The 16016-nt window shown below is 42.7% G+C and overlaps 2 protein-coding genes across 2 annotated transcripts; one reads left to right on the plus strand and one right to left on the minus strand.

Annotated features, from left to right (window-relative positions):
• Positions 1-530: 530 nt before the first annotated feature.
• Positions 531-7899, minus strand: dcst2 (DC-STAMP domain containing 2). The gene is made up of 16 exons (XM_028982059.1): positions 7570-7899; positions 7242-7412; positions 5908-6009; positions 5643-5837; positions 4853-4918; positions 4532-4745; positions 4283-4440; positions 3840-4004; positions 3582-3749; positions 2900-3000; positions 2438-2571; positions 1647-1768; positions 1477-1570; positions 1173-1313; positions 992-1091; positions 531-656 (listed from the first exon to the last, which is right to left on the minus strand). Exons 1-16 carry the CDS (start codon positions 7817-7819, stop codon positions 576-578), a joined length of 2262 nt encoding a protein of 753 aa, XP_028837892.1. The 5' UTR covers positions 7820-7899; the 3' UTR covers positions 531-575.
• Positions 7745-15380, plus strand: dcst1 (DC-STAMP domain containing 1). The gene is made up of 16 exons (XM_028982058.1): positions 7745-7961; positions 8068-8196; positions 10302-10376; positions 10445-10573; positions 10648-10787; positions 10896-11067; positions 11174-11317; positions 11408-11529; positions 11697-11854; positions 11953-12052; positions 12158-12253; positions 12342-12468; positions 12546-12662; positions 13564-13706; positions 14432-14542; positions 14865-15380. Exons 1-16 carry the CDS (start codon positions 7916-7918, stop codon positions 15102-15104), a joined length of 2049 nt encoding a protein of 682 aa, XP_028837891.1. The 5' UTR covers positions 7745-7915; the 3' UTR covers positions 15105-15380.
• The last annotated feature ends 636 nt before the right edge of the window (positions 15381-16016 follow it).

The following is a 16016-nucleotide window of genomic DNA, read 5'->3' on the forward strand; positions in this document are numbered from 1 at the left end:
CATTCGATGCGTTACGACGCGGCCAAGGCGGTAATTCGGAGGGGATCCATCCCCACTCTTTCATTCCGTCCTGTTCTGTTCCTGTCCGCTCCCGGGCCACCGCGACACACCCTCCGGCGACAGCCGTGCGGTCACAGCCGATTGATTCCCCGTGCGTCCCATTTCCGGCCCGCAGCAGCAGGCGCGACGGGCTCGTTCGGGTGTTTATCTGATGCCTGCAATAACGCAATAACGCAATAACGCAAGCACAGCAGCCTTTTTGCATTTGCATTGCCTTTAAAGACACTGACAATACTATTGATCACCATCGATAGGACAATGGCTTTTTATTCTCCGCGTATCTAATAACAAGCCAACGCGTCTGTAGATAAGAGGACTCGAAACGCAGATAAACAGCCGATTCCCGTTGAAAGGTGGGCAGGTAGAAGGAGGACGCGCTCACCTTGGCCGCCATCGCAACGCCTTCTGCCACCGCGTCCGAAGTCCAGACGCGGTATTTATGCCCCCGCTCCCGGTGCGTGGTGGATTCCGCCCACCGTCCACGTCGGTCGCCCTCGCGTCCTCAACTCGATCCTTTACACATGTCCGATCCCGGCCCACGGGGGAAGGGTGGCGTGTCGCGCTCCGGTTCGGTCGGGTCGGGGCTTCAGTCCTGGCTGGGTGAAGAAACGCGTGATGGAATGAAGCGTTTGCGTGTTGGGGCTCATACCGGACATTCCAGGCGCAGATGAAGGAAAACGAAGCAAAACCAAACCAGCCGGCCCACATTCTGTCCGATAGGGGAACGTTCGGGCTTCCAGACACCCAGTTTCATGATTCTTATCAGGGAGTCACCACAGGTCCAAGTCAGATTTCATAGGTCCGAACTTTATTTTATGAACTCACAACCAGAGTAAGATCAAGACAACGTCAAGGCCTGTACAATATAGGCAACAACAACGGTTTAAACAGTTAACATAAAAAAAGGGGATTCGTGCTAGGCATCATGGACCTGAAAAAACGTCTCCAGAGGATGACTGCAAGGCGAGGCATCATCGTCCTTCGTAGACGTGTCGTTATCGGAGAAGTTCGGGTGAAATGCACCACGCTCCCTGTGACACACACGCACAGGCTGATTTGTAGGATTATTTGGGCATTTGAGCTTTTTTTTTTTTTTTTTTGCTTAATGATACCTGTCCTCAGAATCAGAGCCATCCTCAGGCCGGCTTAGTTGTCTTTGGGCCAGTGAGTAGCGCCTCTTCGTCAGCCTCCGTACATCCCTTTCTCTCCCGTGTGGCGAGGTGTGGCAGACCAGCTGGTCATCGCTGGAGTCGCTGGAATGTATATGAAATTTCAACATGGGGCATACTTTTGACCTCACGTGCGACAGCCTGCCTAATTGCACTGCACTGTCATTACGAAGGCCCCGTCTGTTTCTCTTCGAACATGTAGGAACATCCTTCCTATTACAATAGCACGGTGGTAACTGCAACTCACAGCTCTTCTTCACTGTCTTCCTGGAATTCAAGGGCCCCCATGCAAAGCCCACACGTGTTGCTCATGGCTCTGAAGCACTGAAGGCAGTAGAGACCTGATAAGGATGGTGAGAACTCATCAGGATTTCCCGTGAGACACATGCAGTAGGAGGGATTGTCTGAACAATATACCTTGGCACAGGGGATTGCTGCAGATGTGCACATTGGGGTCGCCCTTGTCCTTCATGACTTTTCCACAGGCTATGCATGATACCTTAAAAGCCCCCAGGAACTTGGCGATGCCACCAGGGAGACTGAGAATGCAGAACAGCGTATAACAAATCATTTGCTTCAATGCTGAGCCTTTTAATCCATCCACGGTGCACGATACAGACGATATGCAGTGCTAATGTGTTAACATCAGGACAACTTTTCATATATATGTGTGTGTGTGTGTATATATATACACACACACACACACACACACACATAAACATATATATATGCATCAGCAGATGTGGGTTAATTTTTTTCATTTATAAATTACCCTAACCTAACTACACACACACACACACACACACATACACACACACTATTGCTTAAAAGGTTAGGGTGCACTAGATCCTGTACTGATCAGAATTTTCTACTATAATCAATAAAACTGTTTTCATCTGAACTAACATCACCCGAGCCCGGCATTCCACTGGAACTCAAGACTAATCGTTTACAACCTGAACTCGGTCTGGACTGGACCTTTGTCCAATTTGATGTTTTTTAATGGACCAAACAATTGTTTCAAATCATTTACTTACTTACTTATTCTAAACATTTGAATGGTAGTGTACAGAGGCACAGCACAGAACAAAAAAAAAAAAAAAAGGGCACGCGAGTGAGGAAGGATGAGCGATTCAGCAGCTGAGCAAATAACATGCTTTGGCACGGTGGAAAACTGTCACAGGAAAACGTCACGTGGTGATGCTTACCACGGCGCCAGTTTCTGCAGTAAACTGCTGCGCCCCCACGCATCCTCCTTGTTCCTGGCCACAGACCTGAAGAGTGTCTTCTGGAGAGATGCACGCTGGGAAAGGATATGCTGGTACAAAATGTGGATCCGCTCCTGCATTCGCACAGGTTAAAAAACAAGGCTTGACAGTTAAAAATGACAGTGCCTTGTTGTTTCTTAGACAGAGCGCGTTGTGAGGAGATTGCCGATCTCAGCAAAGACCTGCATTGTCTGAATTCTTTGCATAGGTAAAATATTCAAATGGCAGTAAGCATGAGTTTTATAGAGCTTTACATGTAGACTGCTTCAAATTGAGAAAGAACAATCTGACAAACTGTCAAGAGGCTTGTCTTGGCCTGAAAATCTTATTACTCAGAATTTCAGAATAATCTTCTTCTTTGTTTGTGGAGTGATAAAGTAGGCAGGTAGAGCAGTACTTTACCCTTTCTCGATTGGGATGGTAACTGGCACAAATGTACCTCTGTAATCGTTTACTGTAACTTCCGGCGATCACGATGAACAATGATAGGCCATAAAGTGACCCTGTCACAGGACAGAAGGGGAAAAAGAAAAGTAAATGAAACAATTTTTTTGTGTATTCTTTTTCAAAAATACAATCAACTAAACAGAAAATTGTACAGAGCCCCTAAATAGTAAGATGAAGGCAAAAATATACCAGATTATTTAGAATATTATTTAATATAACTTCATTTGAATTTCTTGAACTTCAGATACATACAGATATGGCCTTAAAGCAAAAAAAACCCCTAAAAACAACAAAAATTAAAAACACTTCACCACTAGATGACACTGCAGGACAATCCATTTTTTACATGTGCTCCCGCACACCGATAAGATAAAAAATAATTTAAACCCTCAGGAATTACAAAATTACAAACGCCAGACTGCAAGTATATGCATGAAATATAACAAATCTCCTGATATATAATTATAATAATTAGCTAGAGATGGTCGTTTCATCGTCCTCAACATTCACATTCAGGTTCAACCCTTTTTAATGATCAGTGTAGCTGTGTGTATGCAGTTGCCTTACTTACAGGTTAAATAAATTGAGTGTAAACTTGATAAAGCCAGGAGAGGCCTGCTTAAGACTTTCAACATACCTATAAATGCATACACTGTGTAGTCAGGCTCTTGGGGCTGCATAAGGCACTTCTTGCTTAAAACTGTGACATTGCTTCTTTGGAAAATGTCAAATGAAGCCACAATATCTTTGAAGATATCTGACGCATAGCCCGAGCCATTTACTTGCACTGCAACCAGTACAGGGGCTACAAAAAAAAACCCATTAGAGATGCACACAGTAAAAACCACAATGCCAGGCAGAGGCCGTATATCCTGTAAGCCTGAATCTATTTTACCTGTGGCAACTATCTCACTCTTTGCACTGTGGTGAACCATGTCGAAAACCCAGAAGACCATGAAGTCGAGAGCCATTATGACACAGCCCATGGCCATGTGTCTGAAGAGGGAGAATATGTGCCATAACACAGCTCCTCGTTCTTTGCCAGTCAGTCTCGGAGAGCCTAACACAGATGCGGACATCATTGTAAAAGTGCAGCAAAAAAAACTAGTAGACAGCAAAGGGACATTATTATGATGAGCCCTGTGGTTTGATCAAATCTGCCTCCCCATCTGCTCTTCCCTTCTCCCCCAAGGTACAATTTAGCTGAGCACTATTACAGCAACATAGCAGTAGAGATATAAATTATACCATGATACAATACTACCCAGTCTCTTTACCCCCCTAATTCAGCTGGATGTTCTTGCTGTTCTGCACTGCTTGCTCTGTCTCTGCACTTACATGGCAGAATGTAGATAAGAGCCTCTTTCTGATTTAGTGGTAGGACTGTAGGGCGTCCCTCTCTGGAATGCTTCAGGTCCATTTGCACAAAATCTTCTGTTATGTAGATGTTGTCAAAGTCATCGCGATGCAGGTAGTTGTACTTGTATAGGACAGCCCTTTACCGACCAACGCAAATAATCAGAACACAGTGCGAGTGGTCCTTACTTTCTAATTAAATTGTGAGAGAAAAAGATGCATCTGACTCACTGAACGTACATGTAGAGCAGAAAGATGAGACCCAAATATGCTAAGGAGCCAGTAATCTCTTGAAAGAGTACTAGTTCTTTTGCAATTTCCTCCATGACTTCCTGTGACATCTGCTGCACTGAGTGGCTGCTGTTGAATTGTATGTCAAAGTTGATGGAACTTGATATGTTGAACTCAAATTCTTTTCTCATCTTTTCAAATGCTGCTATTATTGCTAGATGATAAACAAAGAAACATATAAAAACATTTAAATTTGCACCTATCTGTGACATTTCTGATACAGTATATAATACAATATTGTATATTCAATTCTTGACTTACGCTCAGAAATTTTCTCCTTCAGGTGGCTCACCACATATGAAGGAATGATACAGAAGAACTGTCCAACTAACAGAGAAATATGACAAAAATGTTATAGTGCTACATAGTGTTAGTATATAGTGAAAATAGCTACAAGCAGCAAATCAGCATAGTGAATAATGCAGACAATGTTTAAGTCCCCAATTGCAACATTGTGAAGATTTGTCCATGTATAATCTTATTATTATAATGCAGTCCAACATTTATAGAATAATTTATTCATGGGCCATGGGCGACAAGATCAAAGCATGCAGAATTTCAGAGCTCTTTTTGGCCTTTTACTTCCTGCTTCAGACAGAGATCATATTTCGATTAAAAAGCATGAGCAAGCCTTCAGCGGATATAACACAATAATTCATTTGAAAAGAAAACACTGAGCAAAAAAAAAGGAAGCATATGCTGCAGAACTCAGGAATGTGGACGGAAAATGGAAGAGGCCCGAGTAGGGTTTTTACAGAGCAGTTATTTTTTTATATATAAATATATATATATATAAATATATATATATATATACATATATGTATGTATGTATGTATGTGTGTGTGTATATATATATATATATATATATATATATATATATATATATATATATATATATTTTTTTTTTTTTTAAAATCATGTTTTTCTGAGAACGAAATAAAAGACAGACACAAAGGCAAAAGGCTTATTTCGTGGAACTTCATTTCGAACACAGAAGATCCCGTGTTTGTGAGCGTGCCCCATGCATAAGGGCTATGTTAAAGCCACTCACCCTGAGAGAGACCACACAGAGGGCGGAACCCGTCCACTATATGGCATAGGAAGCTGAACACAGAGAGGAGCTCCATGCAATTATCACGGCCGTCATCAAACAGCTTTTTACACTTCTTGTAAGGTGTACCCAGCTTGTCATTGCAAATCTCGCCAATGCTGACCAGGAAGTGCAGGATGTTTCTCAGAGTTCGAGCTATGGGTAAACATGTTGAAAGACTGAGAATGACAATATTTCGATGGCTCTTCCGAGAAAGGCCACTCACCAATATGCTGAACAGGTTCAATCAGAGACCTGATGAAGTTCTGAACTCGTCCAGCCAGTGAATGGGCATTCCTGGCCACCTCCTTAACCTTACTGAGTACAGCTGTGTGAGTAAAGCAAGAGCAAGCAAAAATAAATCTACTGAAATGTATGTTACTTTTTACTTTCGTGTCATTTGTGAATGCAACAATGGATAATGACCAAATTTCTTAATATGATGAGCAAAGTTTGTTGGATCAAGGGATGGGTTTGATAATGTCAGGTCCAGGGCCATATATTCCTCATGCATCTACATACAAACCTCACACATATATGGTGTAAGTGCAAGGTTTGTATGTAGATGCGTGAGGTATATATGGTGTATGCGTGAGGTTTGTATATACATGCATGAGGAATATATGGTGTATGTGTGAGGTTTGTATGTAATACATTTACATTGAAAATACATTTACAATATTTATCAGACGCCCTTATCCAGAGCGACTTACAATCAGTAGTTACAGGGACAGTCCCCCCCCTGGAGCAACTTAGGGTTAAGTGTCTTACTCAGGGACACAATGGTAATAAGTGGGATTTGAACCTGGGTCTTCAGGTCCATAAGCGAGTGTGTACTACCACCCTATGTATGTAGATGCGTGAGGAATATCCGATGTATGTATGAGGTTTGTATGTAGATGTGTGAGGAATAAACGGTGTGTGTGAGGTTTGTATGTAGATGCGTGAGGAATATATGGTGTATGTGTGAGGTTTGTATGTAGATGCGTGAGGAATATATGGTGTAAGCGTTAGGTTTGTATGTAGATGTGTGAAGAATAAACGGTGTGTGTGTGAGCTTTGTATTTAGGTGCGTGAGGAATAAACGGTGTGTGTGTGTGAGGTTTGTATGTTGATGCGTGAGGAATATATGGTGTAAGCGTTAGGTTTGTATGTAGATGTGTGAAGAATAAACGGTGTATGTGTGAGGTTTGTATGTAGATGCGTGAGGAATATATGGTATAAGCGTGAGGTTTGTATGTAGATGCGTGAGGAATATATGGTGTAAGCGTTAGGTTTGTATGTAGATGTGTGAGGAATATATGGTGTAAGCGTTAGGTTTGTATGTAGATGTGTGAGGAATATATGGTATAAGCGTGAGGTTTGTATGTAGATGTGTGAGGAAAGGTAGTGTATGTGCAAGCTTTTCTTGATATATCGCCTATGGGGCACCTCATAATGGAGTTTGTGGTAAGGCTGTTTAAACTAGCAACCAAATGAATGGTCATGTCACAATCTAGTTAATATTGCACACATCGCACGGCCTAAATCAATGTTCTCGTGGCTGGAAAGCGGCCTCACAGAGCAGTGGCGTGGCTGCCCGCTTCATGAGCTCCTCCGTTTGGTTCTTGGCCAGCTCGGCCCCGCACACCACACTGTCGGCTGCACGGTCAAAGTTCTTCATGGTGTTGCTCAGGGGGCCTTGGATGGCCATGGAGAACGCGACAAACAAGACAACGTTCTTCCCTTTCTCTGCAAAACACAAGACGACGCATAGCTCTGGTTTTATGGCTGAAATAAATTACTAAAGGAATCATCTGCGCTGGCTCTCAGCAGATAAAAGAAGAAAAAATTGAACATGTATGAATACATTATTACTGAGTTTAGTAAACGGCAAAACTGTCCTCACTGGAGCACAGCTGCGGCACCATCAGCAGGACGCCGCAGCGGACGCGGGCGGACAGCCCCATGCCGACCGCGGCGAAGGCGGCGAGCCCCGCGGTGGCGGCGACGCTGTACCACACGCCCGCGTTCTGTGCGAGGAGGGCCGTGGCCCCGTAGGCCGAGGCGAGGACCAGGCCCAGGAAGAAGCCCCGGAGGCTCCGCTTGGCCTGCAGCGCGGGCGACTCGGCCGGGGACGCTCGGTGCTCCGGCGCCATCTTGCTGTTCTGCGGTGGTTCTGTGCGCGAAAACCGTTGCTTGTAACGAGGTTTTTTTTTCTGTTCCCCCCCCCGTCGTCGTCGCAATAAGCAGAAATGGCGGAGCGCGAACGAGCGAAACGCGCCGCGACTCCTCATTCAAGTGGGTATCCGAAACAGGGACGCCGGTACCGAGACGGTAGTGTGCCGTCTGCGGCATGGACCGGTTCCGTCCGTTCATTACATTTGTGTGTTTGTTAATCGACCAGCGGTGGAGAAGGTCTGCAGGAGGACCCTCCCAGGCTTCGCCTCCGGGTACCTGTTCGGTAAGAGTCCAGAGGCGTTTCCCCGGGCCCGCGTCGTGCTAGGCGGCGTCTACGGGGCGCTCAGCGGTGCAGGTGAGCCTGGAATTCCTCATTCGTTCAAACGAGCATCTCTGATGTACACAATGAACCTCCTCCTACCCGCAAGTTCTCTTCCAGCCAGAAATCACGTCACGTTTCACATTAAATGTTAAAACAACCACTTGTTATCTTAAAGGGTTTAAAGTAGAGGTGGGCATAGATTTATTTTCTTAATCTAGATTAATCTCACTGTAATCTTGGAATTAAAATTAATCTTGATTAATCTATCGTAAACAAAATGAATCTACATTAATCTAGATTAAAATGGCTCATTTGAATTCTGCCGAAGGCATTCAGAGTATGTGTGCTACCAAAATAATGACTAAAAGTAAGTCTTTGAGAACGGGTTTCTCAAGCCAGGTGGCGCATTAGACCAGGGGCTCATCTCCTGTTTCCAAAATGCATCACAAACTGCTTGAGAAAGCTGTTCTACTGTGATAATTGGTGATGAAAATAAATTATGTTCAATAAGATGTACTTGTGTTTACCAGCTGTTTATTCAGTTAAATAGCTGCATCCATGTTACCGCGTCACGTTTGATGTGGTAATTTCACAGTTCGAAGACTCGTTCTCGCCCCCTACAGTGCAATTCGGCCAGGTATTCATCCGTGCTAAAATATCAAGGTGAAAGTCATCATAGTGTAGCGGTTCTTCTTCTGTGTTGTGTAACTTTTTGATTTCGTTTCTTGAACCACAAATGATGAGCTGACACCCTTGGGGCAGTGGTGGCCTCGCGGTTAAGGAAGTGGCCCCGTAATCAGAAGGTTGCTGGTTCGAATCCCGATCCGCCAAGGTACCACTGAGGTGCCACTGAGCAAAGCACCGTCCCCACACACGATGCTCCCCGGGCGCCGGTCATGGCTGCCCACTGCTCACTCAGGGTGATGGGTTAAATGCAGAGGACAAATTTCACTGTGTGCACCGTGTGCTGTGCTGCTGTGTATCACATGTGACAATCACTTCACTTTACTTTACTAAGAGATTTTCTGTGCAAAGTGTATTCTGTACAAAAAGCAAGGTCGCGTCAGAACATCGCGTCTTTCTGCAACTCTCTCTACTCACGCCATGTGTCCAAGAGAACTGAACATTAACATAAAGCATTCACAATTTACAATACTGCATTCCTGTACAAAAAGCAAGGTCACGTCAGAACATCGTGTCTTTCTGCACCTCTCTCTACAATATACAGTATTAAAAGAACATAAAAAAACATTCACAAAATAACACACATGCAAAATATTCCTAATGTGTACATAAATTAAAATGAAAGAAATAACTTTTTGCACACAAACCCGACGCACCTCTCTACTCACGCCATGTGTCCAAGAGAACTGAACATTAACATAAAGCATTCACAATTTACAATACTGCATTCCTGTACAAAAAGCAAGGTCGCGTCAGAACATCGCGGCATTTTTTTTTTATCGCCCGATAAGAGTCTCACGTTAACGCAGCACGTTAACGCCGATAACGGCCCACCACTAGTTTAAAGCAATCAAAAAATTGAATTAAACTAGGATGAATAGATTTTCCAGATATCTGGAAATACAATTTGTACTGGATTTAATGATGTTTTGAATATCTTTAATTGACATTTTTTTTATAGTTTTGATCAGTATATATTGTCATGATCTGGTCGGACCGGCGTTTCATGTTGGTCCTGTGTTATTGTGTGCGCCTGTGTTTGTATAAAGCTGCCCTGTTCATGTCTGTTCACCGTCGGGTCATTGTTTGGTGATGTTTCCCTCGTCCTGTCCACCATGTATTAAACCCCTGTCTTGTGATGTCATGAGTGTGTGTCCTTCTTCCTCGCCATGTCCAGCCATCATGACATATATACTATTACAACTATATTGAAAATCAATTACAGACAGGAGTGTGGTTTCTTTATATGTTAAAACCGCTTGCCATAGGTGCCATCAAACCCCACTTACTACCATTGTGTCCCTGAGCAAGACACTTAACCCTAAGTTTGTCCAGGGGGGACTGTCCCTGTAACTACTGATTGTAAGTCGTTCTGGATAAGGGCGACTGATAAATGCCGTAAATGTCTCTATATTGTTAAATGTGGATCTAATGCGAACAATATCTCTTGTCAGGGTTGTTCCTGGGGTTGATGCACAACATCACAATGTCATGGACCCAAAGAGTCATTGTTGGCTGTGTTTTTGTAGGTAGGTACAAAGTAGGACTAGGTTTGTCTTTCTTAGTATGGCGTATGTTAAAAGGAGCTTTGTTTTAGGTGCATGCATTTTGGGGGGAGCGCTCTCCTTGTTTTTCCGCTGTTCGGTCCTTTTGATGTTTCCCAGCATGCTTGGCTCTTGTGGTCGGGCCTACATCATGCTGTTTGTCCTCTATGGCCTTTACCAAGGTAACAGAAAGGATGAATATAAATCCCAAGGGGTGCGCAGTGTGGGTTATTGTTATTTTATGTCTTCCCAATAGGTCCTATTTCCAACATCCACCGGAATGTTCAAGATGTGGCTTTTTCCATGGGCTGCAACATTGATTTGCAGATTCAACACACCAAAGTGATGTGGAGGGCCGTGGTGGAGCCCTATATAGATATTTTGCAGGAAATTGTGGTAAGTCAGTGTCAGTATTACAAAATAAAATCATTTTCTGAAGCTATGCTTACTCTTTAATTTATACTCATGAACAAGGTACCGCTGAAAACATGAACATCTTTTTAGGACGAGACCAAGGGTCTCAATAGAGAAGCTAGAAATGTGAGCCGCAACTTTAGGAGGGTTCAGGATGAGGTGATGGGGAAGCATGGATATGACCCCCTCCAGGAAGATTCAGCCACAACAGGCAACAGCACTCAGGAAATCTTTGAGTCTAGAACAATGATGCGCTGTGACTGTGAGTGTTTGGTAAAATAAGTACTGCTCACACACCTTTTTTTTTTTTTTTTTTAGCCCACAGTGACATTCAGTGCATGTAAATTTTGCAATATTGGTTATGACAGACGTGGTGCAGCAAGGAGTACATCGCTGCCAGGCATGGTTCGATGACAAATGGCAAGTGTGTATGGACACTATCAAAGCTCCTGTCATCAACCACTTGTTGTGTATTCCCATGAAATTTGGCTTCCTTTGCGATATCATGAAAGGTAAGAATTCTCATGAATTCTCGTATGAATTTTGTTTGCGACTATATGCACATGAGGTTATATGCACACCTTTGTTATTTACCAATTCAGTCATGACCCCTTGGTGCAGAGAAAAGATTCCTGTAGAGGGAAACTTTGGCCAGACCTTTGACAAACTCAACGACTCTATAGAACGACTAGGAGAGGACTTCAGCACTAATGTCGTCCTTCAGGTTCAATTCTCACCTAACTAACTAACTAATATTATTTTTTATAAGAATGAATCAATATTTAAACAACTGTCATTCAGCCAGTTCTATTTTGTATATTAATTTAGGGAATTCCAATGATTAGCTTATCTAAGGACATTCTTATACTTCTCTATACTTTGTTTGCACAGAAGACTGATAACCAGTATATATATGGCATGAAAGTTCTTCAGGACGATTTCTCAAAAGAACTGAGAAATGCATTTGAGGAGAAGAGAGTTGTTGTAGAGGGCCTGGTGGAAGTTGTCCAGGTCCTTCTGTCTTGCACTTTCCTTTCTGCCTTCTTCTTGTAAGTTGTTTACTTCAGTTTGAGGGACCTATTTGAAATGTGTATTTGTTTAAATCACCATTAATTTTGTTTTTTTGCATTTTTCACCTACAAAAAAGTGCATTTGACTATGCCAGACAGTACTGCCAAGACATTTGCTTTGACAACATATACATCACAACTTACTTCAAGCAAATTGACCAACGCAGGAAAGAAGCTGTAAGAGATGTCTTCTTGTTAGAATAAAATTAATAGGATTTATGAAGGAATGCATTCATATGGGCAAAATGTTTTTATAGTGGACAAAATAAACTTCCTATTTAGGGCAGGAGGTACCTTTTACCTTTGAAGAAAGCAGAGCAGAGCAATTTCATTAATCCCTTCAGCATGTCTTTCCACCCCAGCGAGAAGAAACTTCTGGTATGTGTGGCATTTCATCATGATTCAAATAATGCATAGATGTTGTTATTTAAGGTGATTAAAGATTTGTTTGACTTTTCATGCACAGATGCTGAGCTTCTTTCAAGTTCTCTCTCTGGCTGTATTTATAAGTGTGCTGCTGGCAATCGATTGGATCCTTCACCACATCTTTGATATCATCCATAGACATACTGTCACAGAGTACTCCTTCACCAGTGAGTATCTGTTCAAAGAAGTGAATATTCCATTTTTTTTTTCGGTTTTGTAATCTTGTTTATTTGGTTCTACTCAGGTAGACAGCATGTTGACATTAAAGTCGGGGGTGAATCCATGCTGGCGCATCTTTTGCGGAAGACAATTGGTGCTTTCAACACCTCCTCTAACTTGGATGTTCATTCCAGCAACAGGCGTAGGTGAAAGTGAAGTGATTGTCATTTTGATACACTGCAGCACAGCACAGGGTGCACACAATGAAATGTGTCCTCTGCTTCCAACCCATCACGCTTGGTGAGTAGTGGGCAGCCATGACAGGCGCCCGGGAAGCAGTTTGTGGGGACGGTGCTTTGCTCAGTGGCAGCTCAGTGTCACCTTGGCAGATTGGGTTTCCAACCGGCCACCTTCTGATCATGGGGCCACTTCCTTAACCGCTAGGCCACCACTGCTTCTTACGCTGCAATATCTTAAGATTTGATTCAGTCCAGACACTCAAACACCAGTCAAGTTGCAAAATTATTGAAACAAATAAGCCAAATGAAGCTATCAGTTGTTGAAACAGCCAAGCATTATGATGGCTGTTGGCCAAGGGCAGCAATATTAATCTCTAGAAAGAAGCTCTGCCAACTATGACAGGTCGTCCCAATTTCCAGAACATTCCTGTTTGGGATGAGGTTAAGGTTAGCATTGGGCGATGCACTGCAACACAGGGATTTAGGATTGTACCACCTGTTGTAGACTTGAGCACGTGCCAGGCACGGATGCCGCTGAGTGGTTTCCGCCTGCTGGAGTCTAATGTCTTGTTGATCAGTTAAGCTAATCAGGGTTTTCTGAATGGGCTAACCTGGAACACAGCACTGTCGAGGGTTGCTTTTATTAAGGTCTCATGGCGGCTGCAAGTGCACGCGGGCAAGTCTGCTAACAACATATTTACCTCTGTTCTATAGTACTATTATACCAGCGCAAATGGGTACCAGGCCATGACTGTATAATAGATTTGTAGTTAATATGACACGTTCTAAATAAATGCAGTTGTAAGTTAACATATAGATGTTCTCTTAATGTATGTAATGATACCCCAGTTTCCTGATTTCCAGACTGCCTACCCCAGCCCCATAGCCTGACCTGGGAGGACTACCTCTGGAACACTGTGCCCCTTCTAGTTATGGTTCTTATGTGCTGTCTACAAGTCTACAGCAACCGTTTGCGACGAGTCATTGCAGCTTTTTATTTTCCGAAGGTGAGAGTGTGGTGAGGGACTTTGTTTTTAATGTTTTAATTTTCTGTGTGCGTGGTCATTCATGGTTCTATTGCTGTCTGTATTGTTAATTACTTAATAACTGAATGCATGATCTGTGTGCTACCAGCTCAGCACTTCTTAATTCTTCTTAATTAAGGAAAATTAGCTGATGATGAACGCCAGATCCAGCTCGTGCATCCCAGGCTTTGCTTTGTGCCTGCATGTGCAACTCACATCAGTAAATGCCCTAAAACTCTTACGTAACAAGAACAGTAGGATTGTCCAAGCAGAGATATTTTGAACTTTTGATCCATTTCAGTCTTCGCATGAAAGTCTTAATGTGAGGTGTAAACAGCGTGAGTGCCGTGCCTTTTTCATCAATCCAGTAATTGATGCATTTCTGCCTGTGTGTTTAGAAAAGCAACACTGAGCCAAGCAGGCTTAGAGTAAGAGCCTTACACCAGCTGTATTCTGAGCCCGTGCAGCAGAGGGGGGATTACTCTCCCTGTGCTGTTCCCTACACCCTGAATCAGCTGGTGTCACTACTATCCTTACGTCACCCATTCTTACTATTATGTTGCTGTGTATAAAGCCGCGTAAATTATTCTGATGAATTATTTTGAATCATATTAGAAAGCTCATCAATACGAGTATTTTTCTGCATAATTTGGTTAATTTTGGTTTTCTGATCTCTGCATGTTTGCCTGGAATTTCCATGCTAACAGCGTGAGAAACGTCGAGTCTTGTTTCTCTACAACCTGCACTTACGCAGACGTGCAGAGTTTGTCAGCAGACAGTGCAACAAGTTAAGAAGAGAGAGGTGGCCACGAAAAACGGTGACTATCCAAAGTTTTCTGAAATAATTTACATTTACAGTATTTACCAGACGCCCTTATCCAGAGTGACTTACAATCAGTAGTTACAGGGAGAGTCCCCCCTGGAGCAACTTGGGTTAGGTGTCTTGCTCAGGGACACAATGTTAGTAAGTGGGTCTTCTGGTTCATAGGCAAGTTTGTTACCCACTAGACTACTACCACCCTCATTACCCTACCCACCAAATCATCAAACACAAAGTTTCCATTTGTACCTTTATACATGATAATTAACAGTCACTACTATCATGTCAACTCTTCTGAAGAAAACTCTTCTCTGTTTCAGCTCTTCTCGATGCTGATTAGTCCTCTGCAGCGACTCGGCCTCCGGCTGCAGTGGTGTGCTGTGTGTGGGGAGCGTCAGGGAGGGAAACAGGGTGTGAAGTGCTCGCTGGCTGGCTGTGAGTTGGTCTACTGCCCTCAGTGCTGGAGAGACCTGGGCCACAGATGTTACGCCTGCTCTCCATCCGAAGCCGGCCATGTTGTAGACGATGACCATGAACCAGAAGTTTACTATGTTGACTAAGCTTTTGTGTTACTTGTCACTATAGCTTTACGTTCTTTTGGCCACAATATCATACATTCTTTATGAAATATCAGGAAAAGATTGATGAATTTCTAAAGATGTGTTCATTGTTTGTTCTTGATAATTAACTTTTGCTTTCTGTTTATCATCTGTAATTAACAGCAAATAATAAAATGATAGCTAATTTTTGTCATTCCTTAACACAAATAAATATTGACTCTCAGCTACAGTAAATAAATAATCTTAAATTAATTAAACAGACTGAACATCTGCACACCCGGATATCTTAGTTTAAGCAGCTCTCAGAATTTATTTTACTGACCTTATGATGCAACCCAGGATGAGTTCAAATGAATCCCTTGTGTTGTATAATCCCTTATTTCACTGGTATATGCATGATTGATCTGATGTTTTTTATTATTAATTTGCATGTGTTGTCACAATTTATTAAAATATTCAACTCAATTATTGGTATTTGTTTGGATTTATATTATTATTTACATTATCCTTACATTAAAGGGCACCAACTAATGCACTGTCTGTCCAAAAAAATATGGAACTATGCATAGGAAAAGTGATCATAACATTTACGTTTACTGCATTAATCAGATACCCTTATTCAAAGCGAATTACCATCAGTAGTTGGAGGGACAGTCCTCCTGGAGACACTCAGGGTTAAGTGTCTTGCTCAGGACACAATGGTAGTAAGTGGGGATTGAAGCTATGAATTTTTTTGCTTTTCTGCCTCACAAGGGACCGTCTAACCCACTAAGCTACTACCACCCTATGAGAAAATTATGAAATTTATGGCTAAACAGATAATAAGGCTTCAATTAGGGAGCTTAAAGATTGTACTCAGGAGCAATGGAAGAAAGTCATGTGCTCTGCTTAGTCCAGATTTGATAAGAGCCA

The sequence above is a fragment of the Denticeps clupeoides genome, chromosome 5 (genome assembly GCF_900700375.1).
Source record: "Denticeps clupeoides chromosome 5, fDenClu1.1, whole genome shotgun sequence".
NCBI lineage: Eukaryota > Metazoa > Chordata > Actinopteri > Clupeiformes > Denticipitidae > Denticeps > Denticeps clupeoides.